The sequence below is a fragment of the Lepidochelys olivacea genome (genome assembly GCF_965140295.1).
Source record: "Lepidochelys olivacea isolate rLepOli2 genome assembly, chromosome: 1".
Lineage (NCBI taxonomy): Eukaryota > Metazoa > Chordata > Testudines > Cheloniidae > Lepidochelys > Lepidochelys olivacea.
In genome coordinates this window covers 307428141-307446340 of record NC_140411.1, presented here as the reverse complement: position 1 = coordinate 307446340, position 18200 = coordinate 307428141, and the positions used below count along the sequence as shown (strand labels likewise).

General features: G+C 42.7%; 1 protein-coding gene across 2 annotated transcripts in view; it reads left to right on the top strand.

Annotated features, from left to right (window-relative positions):
- The window catches only part of ASZ1 (ankyrin repeat, SAM and basic leucine zipper domain containing 1), a 106714-nt gene that overhangs the window by 67461 nt on the left and 21053 nt on the right, over positions 1-18200 (top strand). For both annotated transcript variants that reach the window (XM_084616950.1, XM_084616951.1), the window contains exons 5-7: positions 8534-8645; positions 12475-12609; positions 16673-16797. In XM_084616950.1, the coding sequence (XP_084473076.1) occupies positions 8534-8645; positions 12475-12609; positions 16673-16797 (372 nt within the window). The remainder of the gene's footprint in view (positions 1-8533; positions 8646-12474; positions 12610-16672; positions 16798-18200) is intronic.

Here is an 18200-nt window from a genome sequence, read left to right as displayed (position 1 = left end):
ACCTGTAGGTACTATAGGAAAAGCCCCCTCCCAAGGTTTTACATTTCTTCCTAAGAAAAGAGTTGAAACGTCTGTTGCCACCAGACAGAAGAGTGCCTTGTCACAGAACAATGTAATGCAAACAATGGTTAATTCTTGTGAAGACAAAATGTTGAATGTTAATACATTTTAAATATTACTTACCATCCTTAGTAGGAGTGGTGGCTCCTCACTCAAAACTACTTTTTATTTACTGCAATCAGAACTTGAAAGCTTCTCCTCAGAGATATTTCTCATTATATAATTGTATGATCCCTTACTGTTCGTCTCAGTGTTGGTTGGTTGTTTTATTTATTTCTGTAGTGCTCAAAAGAATACTAGGCACTCTAGACCCTGCCCTGAAGAGCTTATTGTCAGTAGACACACAGCAAAGGAGGTGGGGAGGATATAACATGAGACTTTTGCAATGTTTTCTTTTGTTTTGTATTTTAATCCTTACCTATTTTCATCCCATCTTCAGCACTTTCCATTCCTTTCCTGTTTTGAAACACTTTTTTTCTTCCAGCCCAGTCCCCAAGCCAATTCAAGAGTGATATTGACATGCTTGCGAGATACTTGAATCTATCCAGGTCAGCAGGTCCTCCTATCACCAGGTCTTCTGGGGTGTAGAAATAAAGGGTAGATTTGGGAGAGAGAATGGTCTCAGAGGACTTTTCCTGCAGCATTGCCAAGAGGTAAAAGTGTGTAGAAGAGTAGCATCAAAACACAGTTTTGGAATAACAAATAGAAATAAAGGTAAAAGACTAAAGATGTTCAGATATTTTACCATGTGTTCAACTTGTTTGATGTTAAAATATATTTGTGCACTACTGTTCTTAGAGAACCACTTGGTAAGAGTGGCGTATTCCTGGATTTTTGAATTTATATATAACTTTCGCTAGAGGGTGCTATTCAGACATTTGTTGTATAATATGCATATTCTCCAGCCCAGCATCTCCCCCAGTGCTCATACATCTGGCCTGTTACTCTCCACAGGGCCACTCACGGAGGCGTTCCAGAGTTTCAGCACTGCTTGTGTTAGCCATGCCTTCCCGCTCCTGCTTGCCACTAGGTTCTCTGCCTCTGTGGCAAGGGACAGTTGGCAGATTTAGCTGCTCCTGCTTTCATTTGCTCCCCTGTTTGTTTTTCTCCTGTTTTTAGGCAGTGGTGAGCAGATGAGCTGGATCTTTTTAATCCCTTTCTCCTCCTCCCGTGGGTAGTTAATCAACTGTTGGGTGGTTAATTCACCTGGAAGCTGCCTCTATAGAGTCTCTCTGCCAGCTTCTCTGCCTCTCTCCCAGGTATGATAGAACAGCCAAGGAAGCATCAGACCAGGTCCAAAAAAGTGCACTGTTTGCGAAGAAGCCTTCCAGGCTCAGCAGGTGGTGAATTGTGCCCTGCTTCCATCCAACCAATTGACCCTAACTCCATTAGGAATGGGTCTCCAAATTGGACAGGCATGTGGAGTCCTGTCTGCTGAGTTGCCATATCTGCAACACAGGACAATCAGAGCTGGAGCCACAGAACAGAGCAGGGAGAGGATCAAAGGACAAGGAGGATCTCATTTAGCTGGCCGAGGGGTAAGTCCCAGGGTCCAGGACTCTAAACAGAACAAGGCTGCAGGGCTACAGGTCCGTCCTCCCCCTCACCCCCCATCTTAAAATGGCTCCTAAATGCCCTGGGGAAAGAATGGGGGTTCATAAGCAGACCCTCTCCCTCCCAGTTTGAGCTGGAGGAGTTGGGCAATGAACCCCTCTCCCCTGCTCTAGGGGACTGGGACCCTGGAGGGGAGGAATCAGACAGAGAGCTCTCTGGAGATCTTCAAGCACTTTGAAAGGCAAGCTATAAAAACCTCATCAGAGCCCCAGCAGGGTTCCTGTGGACGTGAGATGGGTTACAAGAACAAAGACCAAAAAGGGGAAGAAAACAGGAAAAAAACCCAAAACTCGAAGGCACATTCCCTCTGTCGCTTCCTCTTCTCTCCCCTCCACCCCGAAAAGTTTGAGATCGTGTACAGAAAGGTTGTACAGATCCAGATCCAGCCTGAGGGCATGTGAGAGCAAGCCTCAAAGCAAATTCCTGGCCTTAAAATCCTCCCCTGAAGCTGCTGTTCCTCTGTGCTCCTCTTCTGAGGATGTGATCACAGAGGAATGGGACAAGCCTGACAAAGGCAAACATCAGTAAAATTTACCTCAGGTGCTACAGGAGCCAAAGAACTTTATTGCTCAGTGTGACACAGAGACCCCTTGGCAAAATGGTACCTGGTTCTTTGCAAACAACTCTCACCTCAGACCTGAGAAACTCACTTACACAAAACACGTCGTCTTCTTCAAGTGCTGTCCCTGTGGGTGCTCCACTTCAGGTGATGGTGAGTCCTGATGCTGTTAATTGGAGATTTTCGGTAGCTCTGCTCAGTTGGGCTGCTTGTGCTTAGAAGCTGTGTTGCGGCGCCATTGGAGTCTCAGTTAGCGCGTGCACGGCCCAAGCCCCTCAGTTCCTTCTCAACCATCCTCGTCTGAAGACGGCACTCAGGGCAGTGCGACAGCTTTTTACCCTGTAAATTGACAAAATAGAAATTTAGTTAGTTTATTGTAGTTCTTAGTACCTGTTAAAAAAAAATATATAGTTTTTCTTTCTCTGGTTCCCTGCTCCCTTGGGAGCACATTCCGTAAAAGCTTTTCTCCGTTTCCCCTCTCCCTTGGGGCACTACCCTGAACATGCCAGGTACCCCCGGCTGTAAGAGTTGCAGCTCCTGCAAAGGAGCGATTCCGCAGTCCAGCAGGCATTCTCTCTGTGTGAGATGCCTGGGAGAAACACATATACCACAGAAGCCCTACTGACTTGAAGGCATCTAACTTGTTGTAGTAATTCTTAACTTGTTCTTTTGCTATTTTAGCCTCTGATCCTACCCCATTACACTGATGGCTCACTGTGAGTTGTCCAATCACTGTTAACTTTTTTTGTGAAAACTGAAACAAAAAAAGGCATTTAGCTCTTCGGCCCTTCCTGCATTTTCTGTTCTTGTTTTTCCCTCCGTATTGAGTATTGTGCCTACCCTATTCTTGGTCTTCTTCATGCTTCTCATGTATTGATAAAATGATTTCTTGTTACCCTTTATGTCCCCAGTTGAATCTTGTTTACTACCTTCGCCTTTCTAATTTTGTCCTTATGTTGTTGTTTTTTATATTCATCCTTCATAATTTGACCTAGTTTCTACTTTTTTATGATTATGTTTTGAGTTTCAGGTAATTGAAGATCTCATGGTTAAGCCAAGGTAGTCCCTTATCATACTTCCTATCTTTCCTACACATTGGTGTAATTTGCTCTTAGCCCCTTAATAGTGTTTCTTTAAAAACCTGCCAACTCTCATAAGCTCTTTTTTCCCTTAGACTTGCTTCCCATGGGATCTTTCCTACAATCAGGTGCCTTCAGATCTTCCTCCTGAGAGTGTGGAACCACACTCCCCAGAACACATGAAAGACCACATCTGAATCCCGATCCAGGCACTCAGCTCCCTAGAGTGGTAGGGACTGTCCATTGGATTGTCTGCAAAGGTCTGCCCATATGCCTTCCATATCCCCTTGTCCTTACTAACAATGCCAACCTGGAGGGCTGAGGTACTCGTGTGGGTTTCAAACCACCCAGGGAACCTGGAGCCCAGAGGAAAAGACAAATGGCATAAACCTTTTAGAACTCAGAGTAGTCAAGCTAGCTCTTTGAAAGTTCTAGATCTTCCTGGAGGGAAATTATATTCTGTTTCAGTCAGAGAACACAACTACGGTCATGTACATAAACAACCATGGAAGGAGAAGTTGCCCAAGGCAACATGCAGAAACCATGGAAATAATGAAACAGGCAGAGCAGTCTTTCTTGTCATTCAGAACGACCCATGTAAAGGGAAATTGAACCAGAAGGTAGACTGGCTCAACCGACACTAGCTCAACACACTAGAATGGTGCCTGAATCAGGAGGTCTTCAGTTTGATTTCAAAGGACAATCTGTCTTCCTTCAGCCAATTTGTTTGTGAGCTGTGAGAACGTGAAGAGGCCAAGATAATTCATTAGGGAGACAGATGCCAAATCCTTGGGGACAGATGCCCTTTCACACAGATGGCCACCTTTTCCCTTCCTGGGGAAAGTGATTCAGAAAATAAAAAGGGAGCAGACAGAAGTCATATTGATAACTGCCTATTGGCCAAGGAGACCCTGGTTTTCTGACCTGATAGACCTGACTGTGGAACCTCTGCTACAGTGACCATGGGGACCGGAACATAATCTCCCAAGGTCTGTTTCTCCATCCAGGTCTCGGACCAGCTTCAGTTGATAGACCCAGTATTGCTAAGGCCTCCGTTTCAGTAACCAGACTATCTTCCAAAGTTATCAAGACTTTGCTAGCATCCAGAAGAGCCTCGACACTAAAGCCATACTCTTCTCTCTGGTCCAGGTTCAATGTCTTGTGCCACGAGTACTGTGTGGACCCCAGCAATCCAAGCCATTTTGAACTTTCTGCAGGAAGTCATAGACAAGGGCCTTCAATGCAGCACCGCAGCACCAAATTTGTAATCTCAGTAGCGTCCTTTTTATGGGATCTGCAGAATCCTTGATCTTCAGATTCCTCAGAGCTATCAGGCTGACCAAGCTGTTGATCAGGCTGATCTTCACAAAATGGGATCTACCACTGGTTTTGAAAGATCTAAAAGATCATTCCTTTAAGACCCTGACTTTAGTGATGGCCTTCTACTTGTCCATAAAAGCTTGTTTTCTGGTCTCTCACATCTGCTAGATGGGTATCAGAACTGGTGATATTATCTGTGCAAGAACCTTGTATATTCCACGACGCCAAGGTGGTGCTGAAAACGCCAGTTTTTTCTTCCTAAAGTAAATTTTCCCTTTCATACTTCCCAAAAAGTTGTCCTTCCTTCATTCTGTCCGAAGCTGTGACGTCTGACAGAATAGAAGTGGCATACCTTAATGCCAGGAGAGTGCTGAAAATCTACATCATGCACACACAATCCACAATGAGGTCAGGTGCCCGTTTGTGTCCTTCCAGTGTAAATGTCAAGGTCTCAAGAGTTTCTAAATCATCCACTGCTAGATGGATTAGGCTCTATATTGTTGAAGCCTACAAGGCTGAGAAATCCCTGCTCTGTAGTTTCTGTGATCCCTCTATGCAATTTAAACTTCACTGTCGCTTTGCAGATGTATTTATGTATTCAAATTATGGAGGCATCAGTTGCATCTCCATAGTTAATGCTGAGTTTAGTTTTGCACTTAGTTTTGTTCTTGATTATACATGAAAAAATAGTGTGTTCTCCCCCAAGATACAGCACTTATTCTTCAAGTAGAGGACTAGTTTTCTGAGACTTTACAGTAAATCTATTAATTTAGTTTGAGTTAAAATTATCCTGTCCGGGATGCCACCTGATGTACTGGAGTTTAGCTGAGCCTCTCCTGCTCCACCAGCCTGGATTCCCTCTCCCTGTTTTGCTGAATTAGGCTCTCCAGCCTCTTGGAACATACACACACAGGTAGGGCCACACCCAGTTACAGACAGAGACTGAAATCAGCTCTGCGTGAAAAGGCTCACCCGACACTCACATGCACACCCCTTTTGGGAAATAAACTGCAAAGTATATTGTTTTGCACTGTACAGAAAGATCTGCACAGCTCAAACTCATAAAATTTCACCCTCTTCCTCAGTGTGAAGAGAGAGATGCACAACTTCTTGGTCCCCTCCCCACCCCAGTTAGAAATTACATAAACTGGGTTTAATAATAAGCAAAACAAATTGTATTAACTATAAAAGGCAGATTTTAAATGGTTAAAGAGATAGCAAACCGAACAAAGCAGGTTACTGAGCAAATAAAACAAACCACACAAACTAAGCTTGATTTACTAAAGAAACAGGTTCCAAAATGTAATTTCTCACCCTAAATGTTGAATTTAGGCAGGGTGCAGGGTTTCTGTAGCTCAGAGTTCCAGTTATTTTGTTAAAGACTGGACCCCTGTCTCAGTCTGGACTCACCCCTGCCTTTCCCTTCAGGTTGGTTTCTTTGTCCCTTCAGGTACTGTCAGTCGTATTTCTTCTTGGATAGGCAATGGAGGAGAGACCCATTTGCCCTCCTGCCCACCCTTAAATAAGATTTACATAAGGCAGGAATATTTTGTTTCCCAAACTTGACCCCCCCCCTCTCCTTTTAGTGGAAAGTTACAAGAAGTCCAAGATGATGTTTAGTATCAGATGACAAGACCATCTGACCTAGTAGTGTCACAGCTGCATCCCAGGACTCCTCCCAGAAAGGAGAGAGATTAGTATCTTTACAGTCTTGTTGTTTCTTCCTAATGGCCCATCAAATCTGATGGCCTGTTGTCTGGTGGGTGTCTTCCAAATACACACCCAGTTTTAATTGTTGTTACGTAGTCCATATTCCTCACTTTAGATACAGAAATGATACATGCATACAAATTGGATAATCACATTCAGTAAATCATAACCTTTTCAATATCTCACATGACCCATCTTGCATAAAACATATCTTAGTTATGTCATATCCATATCATAAGCATATTTCCATAAATAATATGGTGTGTAACATCACCATTATTTTTTTTATTGATCTTAATAAACATTTGTTTTTATTTATCTTAATACTTGGAATAATGCTAACTTTTCAAACTTCCCATATAGTTAAATCTCATTGAAATATTTTGCATTGGCTACTTTGAAGAATTACTTTGTGGATTAATTGTCGGGGTTTTGTAGTTTTTCTTCATAACTGAAAATTTCTCTTTCAGAGAATTTCTTGAAGACTTCTTTGTTTTTTTTCAAAATGGCTGCCATCTCCTATTGTTTTTAATGGAACTGAAGCCACAGGCTGCAACTGCACCTATTTACATACTTCTCAGTGTTGCACTTTGACTCCAGACCACATCTGCCCTGTAGTGACAACATACTTTTTTTTTTTTTTTTAACACCAGATTTTCATCTAATCGGTCACAAACACCATAATGCTTTAATCACAGTGTTATTGCATGGTGTTACTAAAGGGAAGAGTTAAGGTTGTTTGCGTGCTCTAACTACATTCCATTCTTTTACATGTTCATATTTCCTATAAGTTTAGCCTTAATTCTGAATTTCCTTGATTTATAATGGTTGCTTTTAGGATAGTTACAACATCTCTATAATGTACAGTAACTCCTCACTTAAAGTCATCCCGGTTAATGTTGTTACGTTGCTGATCAATTAGAGAACGTGCTCATTTAAAGTTGCGCAATGCTCCCTTATAACGTTTGGCAGCCGCCTGCTTTGTCCACTGCTTGCAGAAAGAGCAGCCCATTGGAGCTAGCTGGTGGGGGCTTGGAACCAGGGTGGACTGGCAGCCCCCCTAAGTTTCCTGTGTGGCAGCCGCCCATCAGGCTATCGATTGCTGGGCAGTTCAGCTGTCCCTCCCCCCACTGCCCTCTGCCTCTGAGCTGCTTCCGGGAGCCTCCTGCTTGCTGTGCGGGAGGGGGGGAAGAGGGAGGGTAATATCAGGGTGCCCCCTTTCCCCTGATCCGGTACCTCATCTCCATAGAGCAGGGGGGACACATGACAAGGCTCAGAAGCGAGGGAGCTTGCTGGCAGCAGCTGCTGTCTCAGCTTCCTGATGTACTTAAAAAGGCAGTGTACTTAGAGTGGGGTCAGCGTACTTAAAGGGGCAATGCATGTCTCTCTCACACACACACACACGGTGTGTGTCTCTGTCTCTCTCTGCCATGTAATCTCCCCTCCCTTCATTCCTTCTGCCTTGTAGAGTGTGAGGCTACATTAACAATGTGTTAACCCTGGAGGGCTCAGCCGAGTGCTAGTTCATCATTTAGCAGTAAGGCATTCTTTGGGAATTATCCAACCCTCTGACTTCACCACCTCAACCAAGCTTCACAATCAACATTGCTGTGTACAGTATTAAATTGTTTGTTTAAAACTTAGTGTGTGTGTGTGTGCGTGCGCAGCAAAAAAAATTTCCCTGGAACCTAACCCTCCCTCCACCCCCCCACCCCCATTTACATTAATTCTTATGGAGAAATTGGATTCGCTTAACATCATTTTGCTTAAAGTAGCATTTTTTCAGGAACATAACTACAGTATTAAGCAAGGAGTTACTGTATTATACTCTAAATTGCTGATACATACAAGCAATCTTAAGTGTATCTTTTGTATCTTTTTGTCTAGGAATATAATACTGATTTTCCACTTACTGATATTTGTACTTCTGATTGCAGTACAATAGGTGCTTGACAGGATAGGTGTTAAAACTGCTCATTGGGAATATGGGCCCAATTTTTTACATCATTTCAATATGTGCTTAAAGTTAAGCATCTGCTTAAGGTCCATTGACTCTAATAGGATTTAAGATTGCATTTAAAGTTTAAGCTCATGCTCGAATGTTCTGCTAAATCTTTGCTGAGTCAAGGCCATATAGCTGATGCCTTAGCTAATGTTGAGTATTTTAACAAAAATTCCTCTTTTTTCCAAGGAAGCAAATGACTCCGCTAATGTATGCAGCTCGAGAAGGACACCCTCAGGTTGTTGCTCTTCTTGTTGCTTATGGATCACAAATAAATGCCCAGGATGAAAATGGTTATACAGTAAGCAAGCTACTTGTATATACTATATGTGATACTGAACTGTGTTTACACTTTTCACATTAGTTTGTTTTTAGTACTTTTTCCTCAGAAATACCCTTCACTCTTGTGCTCCAGCTTGCCAAATTTTTCTGGAATTAACTCCATCTGGCACCACTCACAGCTTTTTCTGAACCAGAAGAGATTGTACCTTAACATGGCACTTGCAGTAGCAGCTTTGACTTTTATTGTTTTTCTTTCCTTATCTAACCTTATCTCTCATCTATCTGTCATCCTTTGCCATTGGGGCATGAACGGGGCGGGGGCAAGCAGGAACATGCCCATCCCCCCACTCCACCACCACTCCCAGCTTCTGCCCTGCCCTCCCCCCTGGGATTCCCTCTCCTGAGCCCATCTCCCCTCTTTCTGCTAGGGTGGGAGTTGGGCTGAGCGCAGCTGAAGGGACATGCCTGAGAAAGGCACTCCAGCTAGTGCTCCCGCTGAGCCCCACTAGATGACGCTCGGAGCAGGGAAGCAGAGGTGGCAGCCCAGCTCTGCCAGAGGGGGCATGTTACCCATCCCTTCCTTGCCTGCAGCCTCCAGTGCGTGTTTGGTGCCCGCCTGGGGTGCCACAGAAGGGAGCTCGGGACAAAGGTGGCCAGACACAGTGGAAACGGGGGGTACTCTGGGGAGGCGGTGGGGGAGGCAGCAGAGCCCGGGGACATTGGACGGGGTGCTGATGTTTAAAGTTCCCCCTGTGACGTTCCTCTGGTGTTATCTGGACCGGTGATCTGCTAGGTCACTCCAATCCTCAACTTTGGCAGCCAGCCTTACCCTGCTCTGCTGTGAGAACCCCCACTCCTGGGCTGTTCACGCACGGCCTCTAGCACTTTTGAGTGAGCACTACTACATGAGTGAGCACTTCTGGCCGGCCGCTGCTTGAACTGTGCAACTGAATGACACTCGCCAATATCTCCGGTCCCAGACACAACCCTAGGAATCCTCTGTCTCGCAGTGTCCAGTTATGCCCACTGGACACTGCAAGCTTATATGAGTTCATCAGTTTAACAAAGAAATTGATATGTACCAGGCTCGTTATCCCAAGGGGAGTCTCTGACATGCTGCAAACCAAATGCACTGCTTCAGGTAGAATAAACAAACAGATTTATTAACTACAAAAGATAGATTTTAAGTGATTATAAGTCTAAGCACAAGAAGTCAGATTTGGTCAAATGAAATAAAAGCAAAATGCATTCTAAGCTGATCTTAACACTTTCAGTGCCCTTTCAAACTTAGATGCTCCTCACCACAGGCTGGCTGGTTGCCCTTTAGCCAGGCTCTCCACTTTGATCAGCGCTTCAGTCGCTTGGTGGTCGTGTCTGTAGATGGAGGTGGAAGAGAGAGAGAGCATGGCAAACGTCTTTCCCTTTTATCATAGATTCATAGATATTTAGGTCAGAAGGGACCATTATGATCATCTAGTCTGACCTCCTGCACAACGCAGGCTACAGAATTTCTCCCACCACTCCTGCAAAAAACCTCACACCTATATCTGTGCTATTGAAGTCCTCAAATCGTAGTTTAAAGACTTCAAGGAGCAGAGAATCCTCCAGCAAGTGACCCGTGCCCCATGCTACAGAGGAAGGCGAAAAACCTCCAGGGCCTCTTCCAATCTGCCCTGGAGGAAAATTCCTTCCCCACCCCAAATATGGCGATCAGCTAAACCCTGAGCATATGGGCAAGATTCATCAGCCAGATACTACAGAAAATTCTTTCCTGGGTAACTCGGATCCCACCCCATCTAATAGCCCATCACAGGCCATTGGGCCTATTTACCATGAATATTTAATTACCAAAACCCATGTTATCCCATCATACCATCTCCTCCATAAACGTATCGAGTTTAATCTTAAAGCCAGATAGATCTTTTGCCCCCACTGCTTCCCTTGGAAGGCTATTCCAAAACTTCACTCCTCTGATGGTTAGACACCTTTGTCTAATTTCTAGTCTAAATTTCCTGGTGGCCAGTTTATATCCATTTGTTCTTGTGTCCACATTGTTACTGAGCTTAAATAATTCCTCTCCTCTCCGGTATTTATCCCTCTGATATATTTATAGAAAGCAATCATATCTCCTCTCAACCTTCTCTTAGTTAGGCTAAACAAGCCAAGCTCCTTGAGTCTCCTTTCATAAGGTAAGTTTTCCATTCCTCAGATCATCCTAGTAGCCCTTCTCTGTACCTATTCCAGCTTGAATTCATCCTTCTTAAACGTGGGAAACCAGAACTGCACACAGTATTCCAGCTGAGGTCTCACCAGTGCCTTGTATAATGGTACTAAAACCTCCTTATCCCTACTGGAAATACCTCTCCTGATGCATCCCAAGACTGCATTAGCTTTTTTCACGGCCATATCACATTGGCGGCTCATAGTCATCCTATGATCAACCAATACTCTAAGGTCCTTTTCCTCCTCTGTTACTTCTAATTGATGCGTCCCTAGCTTATAACTAAAATTCTTGTTATTAATCCCTAAATGCATAACCTTACACTTCTCACTATTAAATTTCATCCTATTACTATTACTCCAGTTTACAAGGTCATCCAGATCCTCCTCTAGGATATCCCTGTCCTTCTCTAAATTGGCAATACCTCCCAGCTGTGTATCATCTGTAAACTTTATTAGCACACTCCCACTTTTTGTGCCAAGGTCAGTAATAAAAAGATTAAATAAGATCATGTCCTTTCTTCCCTGTTGGTTTTGCCCCTCCACCCCTTTCAGAGTCAGGTGAGCATTACCTCATTGTAGTCCCAAACTGACCAAGGGAAGGGGGGTGAGAGTCCAACAGATCCTTTGTTGCTTCCTAGGCTAGTGTCCTTTGTTCCTGTGAGCCTGGGCTGGGTTTGTCTTGAACATGGCCTGATAAGGTGTGAACTGCCCCTCTGCTCCTGGCGAATTTTTGCCTGGGTTTGTTTTAAGCCATGAGGACACATTTTCAGCCTCATAGCGATATACATGAAACAACCTATAACATTACTATGACAACAATGCTCAGTGCATCATGAGCCTTCTGAAGACAACTGACATGACAAACTTTGCATTGGATACCACACAATCATTTTATAAGGATGAAAATGGGGGTGCCACGTGTTCCCCTGAGGTATAGAGCGTCACCCCCCCCCCAAAAATAGTCACATTTAAATCCCTGTTGCCATAGCCTCTGAGTCCCTTTTATATGTGGAGTCGTGGTAGCCCCAAAGCTTTGAGAATTGCTAAGAATGTAATTTCAGAATTTCACAGGCAACTTATTGCTTCCTTGTTTGCCCTTATGTTCCTGTATTTAAAACAGTCTGCAAACTGTAGGGTATGGGGGTAATTTTGCTATTAATGTTTAAATAAAGCAAAATCGTAGAATTTAGAACAAACTAAGACAGTCTGTTAAATATACATGTAGTCCAATGGTGTGGCAAAGGGGAGGGAACACCTTTCCATGTGTGAAAGATGAGTGAGTGAGAAAGGGCAGAGTTGGAACTGACTTTGCATATGTGTTGAGAACTTTTGTCATTCATATTTAAATCTGCACTTTAACTTTGAATTAATTTTTAAAGCATTTGACAAGATATTTTACATGTTGTCCATTTTTAATTAACTGTATTCTGTCCGGTCATCTTCCAAACTATAATGAGACAAAAGGAGATTGTGCAGTATCATCATAGATTAGCTGGTAGAGTTACTCTTCCATGTTTACCTTTCACAAAGGTTACCCTATTTTGTTTTACTGAGATAATAAGCTCTGTTTTTTGTCTTGTTTTTAAACTTATTCTACGAAGTGAAACAAAATGTTTTATATATAGGCACTGACATGGGCATCCCACCAGGGACATAAAAATGTAGTCCTGAAGTTGCTTGAACTTGGAGCTGATAAAATTCTGCAAACCAAAGATGGAAAGACAGCAGGAGAGATTGCAAAAAGCAGTAAACATTCAGAGGTATTGTTCTCCACTAAGGTCTAATTCTGTTTTTCCTGAAACATTCATGTTCTCACTGGTTGCACAGTTTCCCAGATCAGTGTTAATGTAGGCCCTTAAACATGTATTACAGCATATATTTAACCAATATTTATTAATATTATTCAGTGCTACACTGTAGGTGTTCATGCTGCTTTAAAACAGGGGTCTCAAACTCAGTTTACCTTAGGGCCAGTGCCAGTCTTCAAATCCTCCCAGCGGGCCAATAATGTCACCTTGCTCCCTTGGCCTCATGCCACCCTGACTGACTCTGCTCAGCAACTAGTAATGCTGCCTCCATGGCTGATTCTGCCTGGCGACTAGTGATGGTATCTCTGTCCCTCTCCCCCAGCCAATGGCAGCTGCGGGAGGCAGCGCCTGCAACAGACAGACAAAACAGCATGGCTGCATGGGTCTCTCCTCTGGGGGGAGGGGCATGTGAATCTCTCCTGCCCACTCCCCTCCTACCCCACCCCGCCCCCTTGGCTGGCAGCCATGAGGCCAGATGAAATAACTTTTTTCAAAGCTTTCACAGGCTGCAGTGGGGCGGTTCTCGGGCCGGGACTTTGAGACCCCTGCTTTAAAAGTTACTACACATGCATTATGTTGCAAAGTTAATGTTGCTGTGGGACCTTTAACTTAGGGCTTGGCTACACTTGTAGAGCGCTGGGAGTTAAACCAGCCTTTGGAGACCGCAGCAGGGAAAACGCTGCTGTGTGTTTACACTGTCAGCTGCAAGCGCACTGGCTTGGTCACATTAGCAGCTCTTGCAACGCCACAAGGAGCAGTGCATTGTGGTAGCTATCCTAGTGTTCAAGTGGCTGCAGCGTGCTTTTCAAATAGGGTGCGGGGGGTGGAGTGTGACAGGGACTGTGTTGTTTGTATGTAGTGGGAGAGAGTGTGTGTTTTGGGGGGCAGAGAGTGTGTCAGCATGCTGTCTTGTAAGTTCAGACAGCAGCAGAACCCCTCTCCTCTCTCTCTCTCAAAAACACTCACAACAGCAGCATTCCAGAGTAATGGTTGGCTTTGTCCCGGAGCAGATAAGTCAGAAATGGAGCTTTGAAAGGGGATATCCGCATGTGTGCAGCCAAGTTCAAAACAATGACAAGAGTGGCACTTGACTTCAGGGGATTATGGGACGTTTCTGGAGGCCAATCACAGCGCAGTAATACAACACGTTGTCCATGCTGACACCCGGGCGTTTCAGCTGGGGCACAGCAAGCTTTATGCTTCTTGTGGAGGTGGATTACCAGGAGCACTCCAGCTGCAGAGTCCAGGAGCTCTACGTGCCTTGCCAGTATGGACACCTCAGGAGTTAGGGCTCCCAAAGCTGATTTAATGAGCTCTAACTTGCAAGTGTAGCCAAGCCCTAAAGAATTTGTTTGCATACGTGTATTTAAATTTCCAGCATAATTCCTTGCTTAGAGTTATTATTTTAGTACGCGTTGTATCAAAAATATATCCACTGACAGTTTTTCTGATCAACTCTTTGAGAAATAGTTGGTTAAATTCAACCAAGATAACTTTGGAGGAGATTGCATTGTATAGTGTTTAGCTACATTTCATTTGAGAGAGTTCTACAGAAATTCAAATAGAAAAACATTTTAAATTGCTTAAATGTGAAACAGTAGCTGCAGGCTTTAGGTAGTATAGTAAATAGCAGCAGCTTCCAACTATTAGTGCTCCAGGGAGAAGTCTGTCTAAAAAGGTTGAATCTTCTCCTGCGGCCCTAGGAGCAGCAACAGAAGGTATGTCTACACAGCAAGCCTCCCAAGCCAGGTCAATATCTCTCAAGAGTTGTGAACTACACCATTCATCACAGAGCTCTGTGGAATCTGCAGCTCCATACCTGTGATATTTATCATTTTTCCAGGACTCCATAGAAATCAGCATTATTAAAGTGAAATTCCCCATTTTTCTGCATCTAGGCATCTGACTATTTTCAGCCTCTCTCTCCAGCTTCCCCACGAGGGGGAGTTCATTGGATTAGAGTGGGTCTTCCCTGCCCTGTTCCTGGGAGCCAGGTAGCAGAGGGGCAAGGAGCCAAAGCTGGAATCTAATGACAGCCAGGAAGTGGAGAAAAGAGCCAGTATTGCAGACTAGGAACCTGGGCTGCCTGGAAAACAGTGGAGTAGTCAACGCCTAGCGATTTGGAGAAATGAGCCATTGTAAATCAGATACAAGCTACTTTTCATGGCACACATTGGCAAGGAGGCTCTGAGCCAGGCTGCCTGAAGAGTATGGCAAAAAATCCATTGGGAATAATCACTGACAAATTTTACATCAGTAGGAGCTTATGTTTGTGTGGAGGTGAGGAGAATGAGAACAAAGAGTATTTAATAAAGGTACAATAAATTAACATTGCTGTGAAATTTAAAGATTCTTGTAGTGGAATTTGGTCTAATTTATATGATGGAGTATATGGGCTTGTCAGTCTGATCCAACGAAATGGGAGGAAGATACACATGATTATCTTTTCCCACCAGAATTTGAAATGAGAATGAGATGAATCTCTGTTGCTCTTTGGCTTCAATCCCCCACCAAAGGAATAAAAAAATAAATTGAAGTAGAGCAGATTTTCAGTAGGAACTGCTGAAAAAATGTTTTGGCCAAGTCGAAGGACACAGCTGTTTCTCTGACCATCCCGTAAAGAGGATTATTCAGTCTGAGTATGAGGAGGCAGCAAAGAAAAAACACCTTGAATAGGAAATGTCTAAACATTACCATTTTACAAAGGACATGCAGGATCTTTGTGCAGCTCACAAAGATTGGCACAATAGTAACAACCCTCACCAAAGACACTTAAGGAGATGCTGACTTCCTGACGACCAGGCACACACACAGTGGGTTCCCTAAGAGAATTATGAAACTTTTGCAGTGGCTCTTCAAGCTTCAGTCTTTTTCTCATCCTTCATTAGGATTATAGTCATCCAGGCAAATCATGTCTATGAACCTGATGAAGAGCAAAGATCTCCTTTCCTTCTGATGTGACCATAAAAAAGCAGAAATAAATTTCTTTTTAAATTGGGGGAATCACTGATCAGGATGTCAGGCCTTCTTTGTACATTATAAAAAAAGCATAAAATGGGCACAGACTGAATATTTTTTCCCACACTGCAACTCACCTTTGAGGGAATGCGCTACTAATCACGTGTTTGAAAGCTTTTCCCTGATGACTTTATCAGGCTTTTTGGTTTAACATTAGCTTTGCCTTTTCTTTCTGAAATCATAGTTTTGTTGGTAGTTCAGGAAGAGAACTTGGATCATTGTCCCTGAAGGCAGACTTTAGAGTGACATGTCCCCTGAATGTCAACTTTACTGCTGTCACTGGGGCCAGAGGAATAGACTGAGCTATCTAGTGGAGATTGTTTGTATGGTTTTACCATAAGAGAATGAATCAGCAGGCAAAAAAAAAAGTCCTTTTTTCGTTGATCAGTTAGATATAAAGAACACCCAAATACAAAATCCATTGTTTTATTTTGGAATGTCTATAATACCATTATCTGTGTATATGTGCTAATATATCCATACATGTCCAGGATACAGGAATAAGTTAAAAGTGCATACACAATGTTGTTGAAGAGATTTTACTTGGGAGTGAAGAACTTCTAAGTCTTAGAACCAAAAATAAATACTCAGTTAATTTTACATTATATATGACCTCTTTCAGCCTTTCACATTTCACATCAGAATGTTTTTATTTATCTTCACACTGTACACAGCGTTGCTTCACTGTATACTGATGGTTCTTGTTCAGTATTCCATTGAATTAGGTTAGGTTAGCTTAGCAACATTCACTCTTGGAGATTTAAGCTCCACGGGCTCATCTCTATCACAGATGTTTGCCTTTTGGAAAAATGAGATGATTTACCTGAATTATTCTCCCCAGGTAGTAGTCCATGAAATAATTTTCCCACCTTTTTTACAATTTAAATTTTCATTGTGCATTGAATTATTCTTGTGCTTATTTAATTCAATTGGACACTACTCTACTTCTGTTTTCTTAAACTGAATATTAACTAAATGTTTTTTATACTTTTTTCAGCTTTTTAATTTACTTTCTTTGACTGCAAATCCCTTGCAAGGGAAGTTCCAGAACCTGCTTAAAGAAGAGACTATCCACAAACTCTTGAACACAGTCCCTGATGCAGTTAGAGATCATAGAGTTAGGTAAAGAAGGAAGAAAACTAATGCTATTTTAGTTCATTTTAGTTTTAATATTATGAATACTTTTGGGGTGTGTACATGATTAGTATTAATGCAGAACAATTTACAGTGTCTATTTTTGGAACTTTTTTTACAATCATACCTAATGTAATAATTTGTTAAAATGAGAAACGGAAATCCCATTATGAAACACAGAAACCCATCTTAAATTTTGTATTTCCTGACATTTAGGTGCCTGACTGTACAAACTCAATATTGCATTACATAGTTTGGATGCTTCCAAGTTTTTAACAGAGGCCACTGGCACACTATATACACAATTAAGTTTATCTGTATCATCAGTGGAGAATGTGACCCTGTTGTATACTTCTCCATCAGATAATTTCTGACAAGGTTAAGGACTTTTGTTGAGAATGACAGATGCTTTAAAAATTGAGGTTTCTTCTGACCAGAAGCACCCCACATACACTATATGATATTTTAGAAAAGAAGGTCTTTTGGAGCATGCCAAGGACTTCTGGCTCTTATATGTATCTGTTCTTCCCATGGCCAAGGTGGGAGATATTTTATCAAGTGTCCCTCCATGGATTTGAGTATTCTTTTCACATCCTACACTCAACTTCCTGATAAAAACAGTTGCTATATAAGGTGTTGATTGAGAGGATTTTTCACTTAGTCATATTATGTGTATATTTATTCTTAGTCAAATATATGAATAAAATATAACTGAGTGGAAAATCCTCTCCCCTATCTCCTCATGAGATAAAAGGAAGATGTGCAATTTAGGAAGAAAGGCCAAGTAGTCTGCCTCATTGGCCTTGCATATACCAAATTACAAGGCCATACTGTTGAGATACAGTTATGCTGTTCGCGAGAATTTATCCCTTTTAGTGGCATGAGCACAGGAGGCACAGGAAATCTTTTGATTAAGATACCAGAGCTTGTTTAAACTAGGAAAATTTGCACTGGTGGAACTATACCAATGTGGTTATATCAGTACAAAACTAATGTAGATACGCTGTACTAGTACAAAGCTGGGCTTTCTTTGGTGCAATTTACCCTAGTAGTTTACTAAATTGCATGAGTGAACGGTCCATCTCACTCCATTGCAGCACATCAACACAGAGGGTTTGTGTCCGTGTATTTACACCAGTGCAAAAACCTAGTGTAGATAGGGCCTGAATCTATTCCTGAAGGCCTAGGTTCTTTTCCCATCCGTCTTACAGACTTTCTGTGTGATTTTTAAGCAAGCCAATTATAGCCTAATTTTCAGAGGTACTGAGCACCTGGAGTTCTGATTGACTTCAGCTGCAGTTGTGGGTGATCAGTATCTCTTGAAATCAAGCCTCTAATGTCTCTGCTTTCATTTGCTGACCTCTTAAATGGGAATAATAGAGTACCTATAT